A 17,358-nucleotide genomic window follows, 5' to 3' on the forward strand; every position below is an offset into this window, starting at 1 on the left:
TCCTCCGTGGGGTCACCAGCCTCCCCCAAGCAAACCTGTTCCGGTGCAAATCTCTCTCTCACTCATCTCGATGTCTCTGTTCCTCCTCATGGCTGCAGGTGCTGGCAGCGGCTTGTTCCAACGTAGGGTCACAGCGTCTTCTCTATGCCTCCACCTGCTCCATCCAGCGTGGAGCTCGTCCTGGGCTGCAGGTGGGGTCTCGCCTTTTCAATGGGTTTCTCCACGGGCTGCAGGGGCATCTTTCTCTCTGGCACCTGGGCCGCCTCCTCCCCCGCCCTGTTCCGGCCTTGGTGTCTGCACAGCTCCTTACATGTTCTCGCTGCCTCCTCCGGTGGCAAAATGCAGCTGCTTCCGGGTTGTTTTCTCCTCTATGTGATTCTCAGAGGCGCTCGCTATGCTTCAGGCCTCAACTTTGGCCTTGAATTGCTCGTTGCTTGTAGTTTAGGCTGGCAGAAAACTGTAACCGCAGCTTAAAAAAAACCCGTCTCAGCAGCACAGCCTCACAAAAGTGCAACAGGGCTGGGTCTAGTGCCGTAGATCTGCAGACACAGATCCTGTATGATTGATTCAGGACTTCAGCTTTGGATGAAAGGGAAGAACATTTTGTTTCCCATTAATATATCCAGGACATGCTAAACCTGTCTTTTCTCCTTCTGGGCTTAGTGATATTAAACAGAACAGATACCTACTGAGGGTATGATACCATGTTTTCCTACATGAACTGACAAGTTCCCATTAGCAGACAGATCATAGAATCATAGAAGCTCCTGAGTTGAAAAGGACTCATAAGGACCATCAAGTCCAACTCCTGGCTCCACCCAGGGCCAGCCAGGTCAGAGCATGGGACAGAGCGCATCATCCAGATGCTTCTTGAACTCAGTCAAGCTTGGTGCTGTGACTATTTCCTTGGGGAGCCTGTTCCAGTGCCCAACCACCCTCTCAGTACAGAACCTCCTCCTAATATCCAACTTAAACATCCCCAGTCGCAGCTTCATGCCATTCCCTCGGGTTCTATCCCTTGTCACCAAAGACAGATCAGTGCCTGCTCCTTTGCTCTCCCTCATCAGAAAGTCATAGACCACAATGAGATCTCCCCTCAGCCTCCTCTTCTCCGGGCTAAACAAACCAAAGGACTTCAGCCTCTCCTCCCAAGTCTTCCTCTCCAGACCCTTCACCATCCTCATGTCCAAGCTATTGGCACCAGGGTCACAACAAGCACAGGGTATGGCCAAGCAGCTCTGAGGCACCGCCCTTCAAACAGCACCAGACACCCCCATATAGGAAGAAGTAAATTGGTATTATCCACATCAGGAAACCATTCTAGATTCTGGTGTATTGAAAAATGTCTTATACCCTACTCCATAGAATCTAAAAGAAAAATGGGAGAAGAGGAAAGTTCAGTCTAAAGAATAATCCCTCAAACAGCTGGTTTATTCCCCGAAACATACTTGTGAAGGAATTAGGACATTGGCCCACACGCATTCCTGCAGGCCAGATCAGCTTTCAGTGAGAAGATAATTTAGAAATGGACAGGCATTTTCTACTATTTATAATACTTTCCTCTTAATGATTCATCTGCACTGCAGATGCAGCGGGAGCAGAGGGCTCTTAACACGACAGCTGCCATGTGTAGGGTAGTGTTGGGGTTTTGCCCCAGCCAAGAGCTGGGCACCACACAGCCACTCGCTCTTCCGAGGGGGAGAATTGAAGGAGGGGAAAGGGAGGGAAAAGAAAATCAGAAAAAAGCAAAACCTCACAGGTTGGGATAAGGATAGGTGACTGGGATAGCAGAGCGACAGATACAATAATAATAACAACAAGGCTTTATAGCAAATACACGAGACCGGTGATGCACAGCGCAGTTTCTCACCGAACCGCACAACCCAGGCTGTACAGGTCAGAGCCGTCCCCACACCGCGTGTCCTGAAGCTGTGTGCTCCTCCGCTGGCTCGCCCCCGCCTTTACCCTCGAGCATGATGTAATTGGCATGGAGTGGCCTCTTTGGCCAGTTTGGGTCACCTGTCCCAGCTGTGTCCCCTCCCAGATTCCTGGGCACCCTGCCTTCTCATCAGCAAGGTGATATGAACAACTGAAAAGTCTTTGACAGCTTGCCAACAACTGAAAACATCAGGGTGTTATCAGTACTCCTCTCACCATAAAACTCCACCCTCTGCTAGAAAGAAATTAACTCTATGGAGTTCTGTGGAGACAGGACAAGGGGTGATGGCCTCAAGTTGGAGCACAGGAAGTCCCACACCAATATGCAGAACTCCTTCCTGGTGAGGGTGACAGAGCCCTGGGACAGGCTGCCCAGGGCGGTGTGGAGTCTCCTTCCCTGGAGATATTGAAGACCCATCTGGACACCGACCTGTGCGACCTGTCCTGGGGACCCTGCTTTGGCAGGGGGTTGGACTTGATGATCTCTGGAGGTCCCTTCCAACCCCTACAATTCTGTGATTCTGTGATTCTATCCCAGCTGAAACCAGGACAGGTAGACAGGGTTTACTCAGGCTTTTGCATTCTTTAACTACACATGTGTATACACACATACTAGTAGCCCAAATGATGTGTAAAGTGACTTCAGCTTGTCATTCTAGGCATGTGAGCTTAGCAGCCCAGCAAGCCTGTGAATTATATGAATTATGATCTACCTCTCCCCCAGTCGGTTCAATGTCCATTATTCCAAAAATGAAGCACTAGAGATATATTGTTCAGGTGAATTTATTCCAATAGAACATCAGCAAAACAACAGGATTCCCAGAAGAAAATGACCCTCTATTCCACAAAACAGGGGAGGAAAAACCCAAAAGTCAGTAGTGTTACAAATTTTGGCCAAATAAATTTGAATTTCATTACTGAGTTCAGCAAAGTTATTCTAGTAAATGCCTTTGATATTTTTCAGATAATTTGGGATTCTTTGGAGAATTCTTTACAGTACTAACTATGCTCAGGGATCAAATCACAGCCCATTAGTGCAAGTCACAGGGCCAGATCCCATCGATTTTCCTCACTCTGGGTGCTACTATGCTTTACCACACCTTCTGGATGACCCCAATTTTATTAATGGGATTGGATGCAGACCAAGATATTACTGAAACTGATTGAAATTTTCAGTGTGTTATGTAGTTAAAAATTAACCAAATTAAACGTAACACTGTCTCATCAAAGGAAAAATATCAGGCATTCCAGAATAATTTTTGACGTAATTTTCCAGGCTTATAGTATTTTACTGCAGCTAGAATAACATTACAGTCATAACCCAGAATTATTTCACTTGCTAAAACTCTGAAAGTAATGCCCACTAAAATATGGTGAATACCCTCAAAGAGCTTATTTGGACATTAAAAGGATGTGCTTACAGCTGAAATCCTGTGCTATTTACCTCCCCAGATTTCTATGTGATCTCCCCAAATACAACAGATCAGACTCTTCAAAATGACTTATACAACTCCCTCAAGCTACGTGGGTTTTCGATTGACCACACCACCTGAAAAGATAAGTGTTGATGAAATAATTTCCCATTCTGTAATATTTCTCTGCATTACAGCTTAAAAATTACAGTTCTTGGAACAACTTTGTTTCTTCCTCATCACTGTCAGTTACATTGATTAGGACGCTGGAGGGAGAAGATAGGGTGGCTGACAGAACTTCCTCCAACGCTTCCATGTCCAGCTGTGGTAGGGGGCTAAAAATCCGCTCCTCACTGCAACTGCTGGGACAAGACAGGACTTCAACGCTCTCAAAGTTGTGGTGGTCCTCATGAATACTTTCTTCTGGATATTCCTTGATCGTATAATCTCCAACCAGAGGTGAAAACACCACCTCCTGTCTTTGGTGCCTTTCCTGACAAAAGCTAAGGTATTCAGGCACTGAGCTGGAGAAATTCCCATAGACAAATGGAGGTCGACTGAATGAGCACGTGCTGCAATGAAAGAGATTCAAAGTTGGCTTTAAGAAATGCAGATTGCCTGGACTTCATTCAGCTAAGAAAAACAGAATGAAACATGTTCTGTGCTAGTCAGCTTATCTGCATACATACATCTGCACTGTCAGTGCTATTCAGAAATTATGATTCTGTATGTAAGAAATTAATTTCTAGTAATATGAATTTATAAATCATTGTATTAGAAAGAGCTAGGCATTAGCAATGCTGGCAGCCTTCAAAAGTCCATTCATGTGGGAACTGAGAACAGTTTTTCATGATACAAAACTACTCCTCTCCCTCAGAGGCCTCACAAGACTGCCCGATTTCAGAGACCAAGGATTCTGAAAGTTCATCTTGAGCAATTTTGGGAATATGTGCTCTGTGTTTCCTTGAAGGACCTCAATAGAATTATGTATTGCTGTTACCAGCTTATTAAGTTCTTTTGAGTTTGATGGGTCATCATCAGCCCTAATTTATGCCCAGGTAGTCTTATTGCAGTAGGAACATACTGGTTGCTGCTATTAGTAGGAATAAGTAGTATATAAACAGGGAGAATTTAAGTATAATAGTCATAATAATTTGTTCTGCTTGATTTTACATGGTCCTGAAAGAAAAATTATGCCTTACAAAGAATAAATACAGCCATGTGTTTGTGAAAGGAGAGCACATCACTAGGCTATCAGATATGAATCGCATTTGAGCCGCACACCTGCTGCTGGGAGGGCACTGGTCCTTTCTGTGCATGCTTAGCTTAGGAAATACCCCTGGGTTACTAAATGTGTTGCCTTGTAAATTCTTTGATTGGGTGATCTTCTCTGGTTGACTACCCACAGACTATGAGAGAAAAACTGGGAATTCCACTTACATAAGAATTCTGAAGACATTTTCCACCAGGCTGGATTTCAGAACTGTTGGTAGTTATGACAGCTGCAGTCATAGTACCCAGGACACACCTCACACACCTACTTTAATTCTATCTGATCATTCTCAAAATATATTTACACTACCTATACCCAATGCTTTTCTGCACTTAGATGCATAAAGTGCAGAGATGATACTTCTACTAATAGTGGGCTCGGGACTTCCAGTTACAGTACTATGGAGCCTTTAATACCTGGGCGCGTATTACAAGCAGTCTCACACCAGCAGGTCCCATCACACAGGAGCTATGGGAAGGTACGAGCACCTTTCCTTCTGAATGCTCCATTTGCTTTCTGCAAGTCAAAAGACCTTCTAACTCAGCATTTGTTTTTACTGGTGTCAAAATGAAGGGTTTCATTACCTTGAAGAGAAATAGCGAGGTCCACATACTAAGTAAGGGTGGTGAAATGGAAACCGAGGAGGTACTCCAAACAGACTGGCTGGCTGACCAATGGGAGGAGACTCATAGACATGTGAGTGAAGAAAAGGGGTAGCTTGGAGAAGAGGTACACCTCTAGGAAAAATAGAAACCCCTGGGTACTCCTTTGGGGGCTCACTGTTAGTGACAGAAAATCTGATGTTAGTGTTAAACATGTTACTTGGGTTTCTGCTGAAGTTTTCCATGAAAACTGGTGTAGATCTATTCATGGTGCAACTGAGCTCAGCTGACACATCACGAGCTTCTGTTTGAATAGGTTCAATGAATTGCTGTGTTGAAATGATAGGGTGCAGGGGCAGGGCTGGAGCTGGAACAGCCACTGCTGTGGTGCTTGCACTAGTGGTCTGGAAAAGAGTAATTGGACCAGCATGTTGAATGGAAGGAGCTGGCAGACGGATGACGGAAGGAGCTTCACCTTTAGGAAACAGAAAGAAGAGTTATTTATCAGACATGAATATAGGAAGGTATTTCATGAACAGCAGCACAGCATACCAGAGGCAGAACCAGAAGTGTTTCCCTCAAAATACTTCCTAGTTTTTTCCCCTGCAACACAGTCATACACCGCTTGGCCTACACATGTTCTGGCAGATGGGTCTGGAGCCCACGCATGCAAGCTTCCTTCTACAGAAAAAGGAATTGGCTTGTGAGTGTTGAGGCTGTGAGGCTGGTGAGGGTTGTGTCTTGTCTGGATTTGGCCACAGAATGTGGGTGGAGCATGAAATTAGTGTCTGAAGCTCAGAAGACCAGAAGACCTCCCAAGTCTACTAGCTGAGTTGGAAGGAGCCAAATTCTTGGCAAATCTGTGTGGTGCCAAACTAGCAGCAAAAAGCAGAACTAACAGTTAAAGCCACCTGCTCTCCAAAATGTTTGCTTATTTGTTTCACCACTTAGCTTACCCACTAGCCAATTTCACTTGGAAACATTTTGCAGACCTTACAGTTGAATGTACACGCTGCCTTTATAGAGGGAGATTTCAAAACACATTGCATAAGTATTTTCAAACCCCACTACATAGTCTAAGAGTCAAAAGGACTAGATTTTTACATTTGGTATTTAAGAATCATTTCAACCACAATAGGATAGTAAACTCTGAAGTGAAACATAGTAGCATCTGAGAACAACATAACTTTAAAATATACTAGGATAAGAAACAAAAAAGTACTTTATTCCATGAAACTTACAGAAGGATTTGAGAAAGGACCCCATCACTAACTCAGAACTTCACCAGAACAAAGCTGAATGCTCTCTTTTACATCTCTGAATATTACCACAGTGCATAAACAGGCATTTCATTTTATTGCCTCATTAGAAAATGGGCAGCCCTTGTCAGCATGCTTAAGGAGAAAAATGCCTTTGCCTGGATCTATTTGTTCTTGAAGTCCACTGCACATGTGCTGACAGAGCTCTTTCAATGCAAAATATGCAGGTCAACTCTTACTGTTGCCTGTGGGCTCTTGGGCTCTCAAGCTACAACCTATTTCACTGCCCATACTGATTTCTTGTAAAAAGAAGGATCCTTCCAGGTCAGGTACAACTTTTTCATGCATTCCTTCTGTAGCTGTACTTTTGTTTGTATAAAAGCTGAGCTATGCATGCTCAAACTGTGGGCATGTGCAAGTTAATAACAACTACATACAGAACTATTCCAGATGTGCACAGATCCCTATGTAACTGTTGCCAGATGATGTGCAAATGAAAGATTTCTTTTTCAAACTTAGTGACTCTTTTCATATTGCAGCACACACCTTACTAACACCCTACTAACTTCTTTTCTGATGTCCTTGTTGACAATTCTGTCTACTGTAAACAGTCTTAAGTGGCTGAGCATCTGCTCTAGAGAAATGGTACCCCCCCTCCAAAGGAACACTAAGCTAATGAGCTTTTTCAGGCTTAGTAGATCAGGGCTTGGCATTAGTGCAGTTAGACCTGGTGAGGTAAGACATGTGTGAGTTGGAGTCAGAACAAAAAAAGAAGCAGCTGTAGCTAAAGAGGAAGCATTGAGTAAGAGATACAAAAAGACCAAGAGTAGGAGGAGGGAACCAGGAGCTGCAAAGACAATAGCAGGTATCTGTGAGCAAAGAACAAACAAAAGGAATTAAGAGGTTGAGGAAACAGTAGGTAGAGACTAGAAGGTGGAAGAGCAGTGCGGAGGAGGACTGATACAGTGATGTCAAGGAAGACCTGTCTGCACTACTGTATTATACTACAATAGGTAAATTCTAATTTTTTTAAACCATACACTACTGAAAACTCACAGACTGGAAGTCCAATACTGTTCATAACATTTGGGAAGACAACAGAGTAAGCAGGTGGCTGGAAGGGATAAATGCCAGCTGGATTTGGAGTGATGACAGTCTGAGAAGTGCTGGGCAGCGCAGCAGAGGCAGGTACTGGAAGACGCTTCCTTTTGCTTGGTCGCGGTTGATAAACCCAACCTGTCAGAAATGAAAGAAGATGAAGACATAGCAGTTTTTTGGGATGGTCTCGTTTTTTATGCAATGCTATGACATCTATAATTCTGAAGTATCTTTTTCAAAACACTGCTCCTACAGTCAATGGCAAACCCCCATCTGTTTCTGTCAGCTCCCAAACAGGGCATTTTATCAGAGGTAGGCATTGTTTTTATGGTACTCAATCATAACTGTTTGGGAAAAAAAGAAATGTAGAACTGTGGGGAGGGACACAGCAGAGCTGAGGAAAGCATATTAAGGAGGACATGACACTGTACCATGGGCTTTGAGTGCAGAAAAAAACCTTGGCTGTATTCAATATGTGGATCTTTAATTCCTTAAATCTCACATATTACCTGCAGACTCCCAGAGACAGAGGAAAACACGATGCACAAGGAATCCTGTGTAGATTTTGCAGGATTATGTTTGCCTTTGACTTACTGCATTAACCAAACACTAACAGATGTATAAATTTATTATGAATTTACACTGTGCAGCTCTGTTTCTTACACAGGCTAACTCTTAACGCTACTTTTTTTTTTGAAGGGCCCAATGAGGAAGGAGAGTGTTGCTCTTTTGCTTGTTTACAACATCAGATCTGCCTACCAGCATTGGCCATGAACTAGCAGGATTATGACAAAGAGAAAGGATCACAACATCTGTTATCTCAATGGTTTTAAAAAGTCTACAAAGTGTTATTCAGTAATCAATTTGTGAAGGGTACACATTTTGAACCCTTTTTTGTAAGAGGCTGAGAAACAACATCTTCCACACCGTTGCTTGTGAACCCCAAGCCTACACACAGAAGAATCCCAAAGAATTCAATGTTGTTTGTGCTTCTGGTAGCATTTCCCTTTCCTGCTTTTAAAGAACATGTGACAAATGTGCATGTGTCACGACAGGTAACCTGGGCAGCTCTTTCTGGAGCATGTAAAATGACACAGAAATCCATGTTCACAATAAACTCACATCCATTGGACTACTAAAGCATTCAGAAGAGCTGCCTCAGCTGTGGTAGTCTACAACCACAAGAAACATTAGAGGCTATGAAGGATGAAATATAATTGTGGGTGATTTAAATAACTGATCTACTTTCAGGCACTAGAAAGGACTGGCAGCAGGACTGCGTGCTCGAAATTCTTGTAACCATTTTCTATCTATTACTGCTGTAATGGAAATCTTGCACTTCTAAAGCAATCCGATAAATAAATACATGTTTACCAGGAAATTCCTCCGTGTGCTTTTGTTTTATTTTCAGAGCTTCATCATAATAGGGCTGTTTCTGCTCTTCGGTCAGTTTGCTCCACTCCAGTCCCAGCTGAACACTGATCTCCGCGTTGTTGGCCGCTGGGTTAGCTTTCGCTAGGGCGGGCCGGTGGATCCTGGCCCACACCATGAACGCGTTCATTGGCCGCTTGACGTGGCCCCTTTTGTCCCGGCTAAATGGAGTATCTGGCATACCTGGGCAGCAGAAGGAGGAAAGATCAGCATCTTCCAGGCCATACACGCCACACACGTTGCATTCAATAGTGCATCATGAGGGTATTTGGCACCAGCCAAAAGAATCGCTGGAGCTTTAGAGCACATGAAATTCGATGCACATTTGAAGAGTAGTTCCTAGATAAAAATAACTAAGGCTAAGGGAGTATCCTCCACTAACCTTCACTGAACCATTGCACAAGGAAGCATTTACCTGACTTTTTTTACATATTATTTAAAGGAAAAAAAAAAAAAGAATCATATGGGACTGCTAACACACTGCTTTGGATTTCATTTGGCTAGACTGTTTCTTATGACTTTATAAACTAAACCGTGTGGCATAGACCATATCCATGAAAATTTGTCATCACCAGAACTACACATCCAAAACCCCAATGACACATGGACCAGATCTATTCTGGAGATATTCAAGACCCGTCTGGACGCCTATCTGAGTGATATGTCCTAGGGAGCCTGCTTTGGCAGGGGGGCTGGACCTGATGATCTCTTGAGGTCTCTTCCAACCCCTACAATTCTATGATTCTATGATTCTATGATCTAGTGATGGCACAGCAGTTCAGCCCCACTCCTGTGCAGTCCCTGGCTTCTCAGCTAATCTTGTTGCTGCTCTACTTTTCTGGCTGTTTTGTTGTGATTTTTTTTCCCTCTCATTCTTCTTTCAGGTTTGTATACCCATTTTGCTGAAGGAACCCGTGTTACCAAATGACTGTTACATGACACCCAGCTTAGACTCCTAGAAACACACACTGCATTTAAATTGAGCTGGTGACATGAAGAACACCCAGATCCCTGACAACCAATCCCTGAGCAAGAAATTGTCTCTGAAAAAGGCTTAGAAATCATCTCTTTCACATTCTCAATACAGGGCAAACGTTTTCAAGTCTTTAAGACCTCATCTTAAGCCATTAATTTTGAAAGCCTAGGTATCTTTCAAAAAAATAGAAGCTTCTAATTCAGGTATTTCAAAATATTCCTTATTTAACACATCCAAATTTTTTCAGGGAGGTGTATGAATGCCTTGTATCTTTAAAAATCAAGGAGATTCCTGACCTTAAACTCGTAATTGCAACCCAATGCAATGCTGAACACTGTTACAAGGGGTTTAACGTAGTCATGGAGCAAGCGGACAAAACTGCATTGATTTTAACAAACCACTGGAGAACTCTCTGCTCCTGTATGTTAACATCTGCCTGTGAGGAAGAGAGCTGTGGAAACCCCAGCCTATGCAGAAGGATGGTTCTCTCTCTAATGTGACCTTTCCACTGGCGTTCTCCTCTCTGATCACCTCTCAGCCGTGTGCTGCGTATTGAACCCTTACAAGCTCTCTAAACACGATACCTGAATCGGAGGGCAGGATTGTGAGGGGCACGTTTTTAGTTTCGATCTTTACTGAAGGCACCATTGCAGACTGCATTTTAAGCGGCACTTGTTTCACCGGCACTTTGGTGACGTGGATGAGCTCTGACTGCACGGGGCTCTGGATCCGTACGCAGGCCCCAGGAGGTAAGGGCTGCAACATCACTGGGATCTTCAGATCTTCAGGGAGGATCTCAAAGCCCTCAGGCAGCTGCACCTTGCTGTCACTGGTGCTGGCGAGAGCAGGCCCGCACAGGGAGCTAGCCAGGGCATCGTCCTTTTCCACCTTCAGCCTGCTGGCCTCCAGGGCCATGCTGGGCACATCCAGGGCCACGTTGGGCATCTCTAGGGCCATGTTGGGGACTTCCAGGGCCACGCTGGGCACCTCCACGTCGACAGCAGCTCCTCTCCATGGCTCCTTCCCATGCTTCCTCTTCTCCAGCACCTTCGACGCCTTCAGGCCTTCTTTGCTGCCCGCTTCATGGCTCCTCACGGAGCAGCAGGCCTCCCCTTCACCTGCCCACAGCGCAGGGGAGCGCCTCGGCTCAGTCCGGGCCGCCCCGCTGTCCCCGCGGCAGCCCGGGACATCATCCTCCGCCGGCTCGGGCTCCTCGGTTTTGATGTGCCGGACCCCGAGGAGGCCTTTAGAGTCCCCGTGCAGGCCGGACGGCGGGGGGCGGCGGGAGGTCGGGGGCGGCCTCGGGGGAGCCCCGGAGCGGGCCGGACGCTGCTTCGCCCTCCGCTCCATCCCGCCGCGGACCGTTGCCGCCTGCGATCGTTGCGCCAACGGCCATCGCACCCTCGAGGCGCCAACGGCCGCCGCCGGCCGCCACGTCGCGCTGTCGCCATGCAGGCGGCTGAGGGAGAACCACGCGCGTCCGCCCGCCCTTCCCCGGGAGATCGGTCCGCTGAAACCATAGAAAGGTCCGCCCGGTGGGCTAGAAGGGCTCGCCGCCGTACTTCCGGAGGGCGCTCGCCGCTTCTGTTTCCGCTCTGGCCATGCTGGGGTGCCGGCGGGCCGCGTCAGTCATCTTTGCGAGGAGCGGGCGGTGGTTGAGCTGCCTGCGCGGCGGCCGCCGCCTCTCCATGGCGAAAAGCAAGTTCGAGTACGTGCGGGACTTTGAGGCGGACGATACGTGTCTGCCCAACTGCTGGATAGTGGTCCGGCTGGACGGCCGCAACTTCCACAGGTGAAGGCCGGGTGGGCAGCCAATGGCCGGGGCGCTTGTAGGGGTGTGGTCGCTATGGCGGCGCCTCAGCGAGTGGGAGGGCGAGGCCCGGCGCACGGGGAGTGGTTTCCCTGGCCGAAAGGCGCTGGGGTGCGGGCTGTGGGTGCTGAGCCGAGAGGAGGGAGCTTGAGCGGTGCTGTGCGGTTGGCTACGGCCGCTGCCTGCCCGCGGGGTGAGCTCTGCTGGTGCAGGGGTTGCAGATCCTCCTGGTATAGCGGTGCCTCGGGTGTGCTTGGGGAGGGGCAGCGACTGGGGTGCAGGTTTGTGTGGCATTAGCCTTCCTTTGGGTAAACAGAGCACAGCTCTTTCACAGGAGGTTAGTTCAGTCACAGAATCACTAGGTTGGAAAAGAGCTTTAAGATCAAGTCCAACTGCACCTGACCTCTACTAAACCATATATCTAAGTACCTCACCTGCCCCATCTTTTGAAGACATCCAGGGATGATGACTCACCCTTTCCAGTGGAAGGTGATGTGGTCTTCCTGTGAGTTTGCTCTCTGTTTTGGTCACTGGGTGTTTGATAAAGCCCTCATGTTTTTACAGGTTTACTGGTAATACTGCCTTTGTTGGGCCAGAGCACACACCCTAGGAGAAAAGGAGTTTACAGAAAACAGTATTTGTTGTTCTCTCATTCCAAGAAACATAGGGCAAACAGGTGTTTGGAAGGTCGAGTTAGGGTGAGATAACCCATTCTCCTCCCAGTTGCTGTCTAGAATGTATAAAAAGAGGGGGTTTATTGCTGCTTTTCATACCTGCAGGGAATTCTCTGTCAATATTGACAGGATGCTGGAAATCAATATTCATAGAAAGCAACTATTAGGGAAATTAAAGGGTTAGTATTTTTAGTAGGTTTTTAAGGTATTTTTGTTCAACTCTCTTTGCTTTGAAGGTTTTCTGAGGAGCATGAGTTCAAGAAGCCAAATGATGACCGTGCTCTTAACCTGATGACCAAGTGTGCCCAGACAGTGATGGAAGAATTGGAGGATATTGCTATTGCTTATGGACAGAGCGATGAATATAGTTTTATTTTCAAAAAGAAGAGTAGATGGTTTAAAAGAAGAGCAAGGTAACAGCTGCCTTGGCATTGAAGTGAACTTATTTTGAACATCTCTCTCTCTCCACCTGTAATTCTTTAGATTTGCCTTTATCTACACACAGAGGTTAGGAGTAGGGGTGTGTTTTGGTATATATGCTACAGTTCAGGTTCATCACAGGAGCTCTATATTTTCATGAAAATATGCTCAGTTATACAGGTTTTTTTTAAAGTTTTGATAAACACTAGAAACAAACACTGTTATAAAAAACATTCTTTTACTTGATTCTCAGCACTTCCTGTTCTTCACAGGAATCTGTGCCATTGCTGATGTGTAGAATCATAGAATCTTAGGGGTTGGAAGGGACCTCGAGAGCTCATCGGGTCCAACCCCCTGCCAAAGCAGCTCCCCAGCTCAAATTGCACAGGTCGGCGTCCAGACGGGTCTTGAATATCTCCAGAGATGGAGACTCCACCACCTCCCTGGGCAGCCTGTCCCAGGGCTCCCTCACCCTCACAGGGTAAAAGTTCTTCTGCATATTGGTGCGGAACTTCCGGTGCTCCAATTTGCAGCCATTGCCCCTTGTCCTGTCCCCACAGACACTGAGAAGAGGCTGCCCATTTCCCCCTCTGTCCCACACTTCAGATATTTATAAACATTAATAAGGTTCCCCCTTAGTCTTCTTTTCTCAAGGCTGAACAGTCCCAGCTCACTCAGCCTTTCCTCATAGGGGAGATGCTCCAGGCCCGTAATCATTTTTGTAGCCTCCTCTGGACTCTCTCCAGGAGATCCCTGTCTTTTTTATCCCAGGGAGCCCAGAACTGGACACAATACTCCAGGTGGGGCCTGACCAGGGCAGAGTAGAGGGGGAGAATCACCTCCTTCGACCTGCTAGCCACACTCCATTATTTAAGAAATGCCGCTATCCAGAAGAGTTTTGGCTACTGATACTTCAGATAATCAGAAATCATACTGATGTATATATTTCTTTTTCCTTTTGCTTTGTGTTTGCAAGTAAGTTCATGACTCACGTGGTCTCCCAGTTCGCCTCAAGTTACGTTTTCTATTGGAAAGATTACTTCAAGGACCAAGAACTTCTGTACCCACCAGGATTTGATGGACGAATCGTGTTGTATCCCAGCAACCAAAATTTAAGGGACTACCTCAGCTGGAGACAAGCAGATTGTAAGCGTTTCTAGGAAAACAGAGATTTGTGCAGTTGAGTTCTCTTCCTTTCTGAATAGAAATGCCCTTATTGCCAGGGTATTGGTGTAGCTATGTATCGTTGAAAGAACAGCAGGTGGGGTGGTAGTTTTAAATAACCAATATTGGAACTGTTTTGGGCTTTGTGTGGATGCTGAAATTCTGGCTGAAGTTTCAAGTCTTCAGGCTCCAACTATTATTTATTGCATCCTGGGAGTGAGTTCAGCACAGGAAGCAGGAAGTACTAGAATTATGAGTAGAATTTGTTCATTATTTTTTATATTCCAGTAGTCTTCTTTAATGAAGAGATGTGAATGTTCAAATTCACACCACGTGGCAAAGTTATAGCAGTCAAAAATGCTGTATAAACAGACCACAGGATTTAACTTCTAGATTTCCGTTAGTACCTAGTCCCTGTTGCTTAAATAAAGATAAATTGTTATGAATAAACTCCCTTGACCCTCTGCTTCCCCTTTTCAGAATTAGAAGAAAATCTGTCTGGAGTCATTTTTTCGATATGCCATACCTTAAAAATAGATCGGAAAGACTGTATCTTCTTTAGCAACTGATATGATTAATTCCCCTTTGTTCTTTGCAATTTCTTACATATGACTGTAAATAAGTTTTCCTAAGTTGTCTCTCAGATTTGCTAACTAGTCTCACTCTTTTTCCCTAGGCCATATTAATAATCTTTATAATACAGTGTTTTGGATGCTTGTACAGCGAAGTGGTTTAACACCAGTGCAAGCACAGGAGAGGCTCCGGGTAAGACCCTCTTGAAGTCATGTAGGTTTTTTCTAGCTGCAAAGAGTCATAAAATTTGCTAAGCTCTGTCCCTCTGACCTAGCAGCCCTGGCTGGCTTGTCTTTTTACTGTAATAACTTTGCAGTTCAACAACTTCTTGAATTGTACAGATGTTAACAGGATTAACAAATAATGTGTTTTTAATTAGTGGGATTTTGATTTCTTAATTAGAAAGTCCAGAAATCATGTCATGTAAACATCCAGTATCCGTAAGCACAATGTCAGGATTCAGCTACCACTGGGTCCTAGTCACTTCAGCAGATTCTTCTATTATTTTTTTCTCCCGACGACTGTTGATGTTTTTCTATTTGTCTTGAAAATGTAACAAAATCCCTCTCTGTTTGAGTATCCTCATTTGGCAGTTGCAAATAATTCCTCTGTCATGAGAGGTAACTAAACCTTGTAATATAAAGGTCAAAAATGTGTATAAATGTCAGTGTTACTCCCAGTATTCACCCATTTTCTACCCTAGAGATTCAGTTTGCTTGTTTACTATGAGAGTACTTTTCATTTCCTCTCAGGGAACTTTGGCTGGAGATAAAAATGAAATCTTATTTTCTGAATTCAACATCAACTACAACAATGAACCTCTGATGTACAGAAAAGGAACTGTCTTAATATGGCAGAAGGTAAAAAACCCTCTATTACCACTTGCTTCATGCTCATGTTTTTAGTAGGTACACTGTGATATCACCAGATGTATCCCACATGTATGTCTATTTATAGATACATTTTAAAACTAACCGTATTTGTCATATAAGGATGTATATGATGACTAATTATTTTGGTGATGTTTTTATTATGAGCATAGCATGAAAACTGAAGTCTGTCTTAGATACAGATTATGACACTTGAGACAAAATGGGTATCAGCACATGACAGTGTAAATGCAGGATTTCACAACCCTGATGGACTTTCGAGATAAATCTCCTTTGTTTAATGAAACATATGGTTGACTTCTTAGTGTTCACAGCTTTGAAAATTGAGGAATAGTTAGCTTCCTAAAAAATTATATTTTAATGACCACTGTCAGTTTGATACCATAATGAGTGGGGCCTGTGCCAGGCCTGTCACGGGGTTAGATCCCAAGCATTCCCACTGCAAAGAAATCACGAACCTTTGGTCAGTAAGGTAGCTCAGCTCACAGTATGCTTAGTCCTTTTCTGTGTCTGTAAAGGACCATAGTAAGGAGTGCAGCTGCTAATGAGGAACTCTTTTTGGTGATGACTTAGAAATGTTCGTCAATCTAGGATTATGTCATGGAATTAATTAGAACAGAGAGGCGCCCACCTGGAAATATATTCCACTTGTTCCAAGAAAAGAATATGCAGAAGGTAATTGTAGACATTTGAAAGGTTCCCCATTTGCTTTATATAGCTCCAAATTCAATACTGTAGTTTGTTCAAGAATACTTGCAATCAGTTACGTGAATTTGCAGGTGATTTCTTCAAGCCATGTGATGATGACATGTAGTTTCAACTGCTCATGCATCAGTCTTTATAATTAATAATATCTTTCAAAAGATTCAGCCTTCAATTTCTGTAGTATGCTATAGGGTTGATAGATGCTCTTGTTGTAGCTCTGTTTCCTGTCCATTTGTGAATCCCCTCTGGAGTCTTACATGTCTGCTAACATGTTAACTGTATTTTTAGACTAATGAAGTCACAACTAAGAAAATAAAACTGCCAGAGGAAGCAGAAGAGAAGGAAGTTGAAGTGACCCGGACTAGGACTAAAATTGTTCCACTGCACTGTGACATTATTGGGGACCAGTTCTGGGAGGAATATCCTGAAATTCTGGCTGAGGATAGCTGATATCTCTGATGAGTATAACTGGTAGTTTACATTTTACTCTGCTTGGGTTATTGGCAAGTGAGGACTATGAATGGTGGCTGGCAGAATTTAGCCTGTAACCCTTTTCCACAACTAAATTGTTTTTAGCACTGTTGTTGCCTGGAAAAGACTGGTTTGTTACCTGACATGCAAGGACATGCTATATAAAAACCCTAGAATCATACTACATTTTGAATGTTAAGAACTCCTCATAAATTAAGACTGCTCCTTCCTTGTACATGCATATTTGTAGAAAAAGTGTATGAAAGTTTCACCCATTTCTATAGCATTTAAAAAAAAAGCTTGCCTATTTGAACAGTTAAAAGCAGAGAACATAATTATTTTTATTTTTGTTTCAGAATACTTCAATTGACATTTAGTATTTAATTTCAAAGGTGTTTAGTCAGATTAGTTCAACTGCCTCATGTCTCTGACTCTTACAGAAAGGAGGTGGAGCAGCCCAGCAGTTTTCTGACTGACTTTTTCATTTAAAGCTTTTGTCAGATGTACAGGATTTTTATACTTTTTAAAACTTAAATAAAAATAACAATACTTTCCTTGCTGTGTTTATGACTTGGCATTTCTCATTCCTGTGACATTCACTAGTAGTTGGTGAAGGTTACAACCAATTAAGGTCATGATTAAGACACTGTAGACTCAGATTC

The 17,358-nt window shown here is 44.3% G+C and overlaps 2 protein-coding genes across 3 annotated transcripts; one reads left to right on the forward strand and one right to left on the reverse strand.

Moving 5' to 3' along the window:
* Window positions 1-3,555: 3,555 nt before the first annotated feature.
* Window positions 3,556-11,592, reverse strand: SOX30 (SRY-box transcription factor 30; the record flags this gene model as incomplete). Its single annotated transcript, XM_084268719.1, has 6 exons — window positions 3,556-3,922; window positions 5,208-5,700; window positions 7,541-7,720; window positions 8,957-9,196; window positions 10,574-11,448; window positions 11,552-11,592. The coding sequence occupies 6 exons, from the start codon at window positions 11,590-11,592 to the stop codon at window positions 3,556-3,558; spliced, it is 2,196 nt and encodes a 731-aa protein (XP_084124845.1).
* On the forward strand, window positions 11,591-17,244 carry THG1L (tRNA-histidine guanylyltransferase 1 like; the record flags this gene model as incomplete). Of its 2 annotated transcripts, XM_084268644.1 has the most annotated exons (6): window positions 11,591-11,781; window positions 12,710-12,886; window positions 13,870-14,039; window positions 14,734-14,822; window positions 15,383-15,490; window positions 16,514-17,244. In XM_084268644.1, 6 exons carry the CDS (start codon window positions 11,591-11,593, stop codon window positions 16,673-16,675), a joined length of 897 nt encoding a protein of 298 aa, XP_084124770.1. In that variant the 3' UTR covers window positions 16,676-17,244. The 2 variants fall into 2 exon arrangements, with proteins under 2 accessions (XP_084124770.1, XP_084124771.1); XM_084268645.1 differs by lacking the exon at window positions 11,591-11,781 and having other exon boundaries at window positions 12,784-12,886; window positions 13,874-14,039.
* Between the last annotated feature and the right edge of the window lie 114 nt (window positions 17,245-17,358).

The sequence above is a fragment of the Gallinula chloropus genome (genome assembly GCF_964237585.1).
Source record: "Gallinula chloropus genome assembly, chromosome: 10".
Taxonomy (NCBI): Eukaryota; Metazoa; Chordata; class Aves; order Gruiformes; family Rallidae; genus Gallinula; species Gallinula chloropus.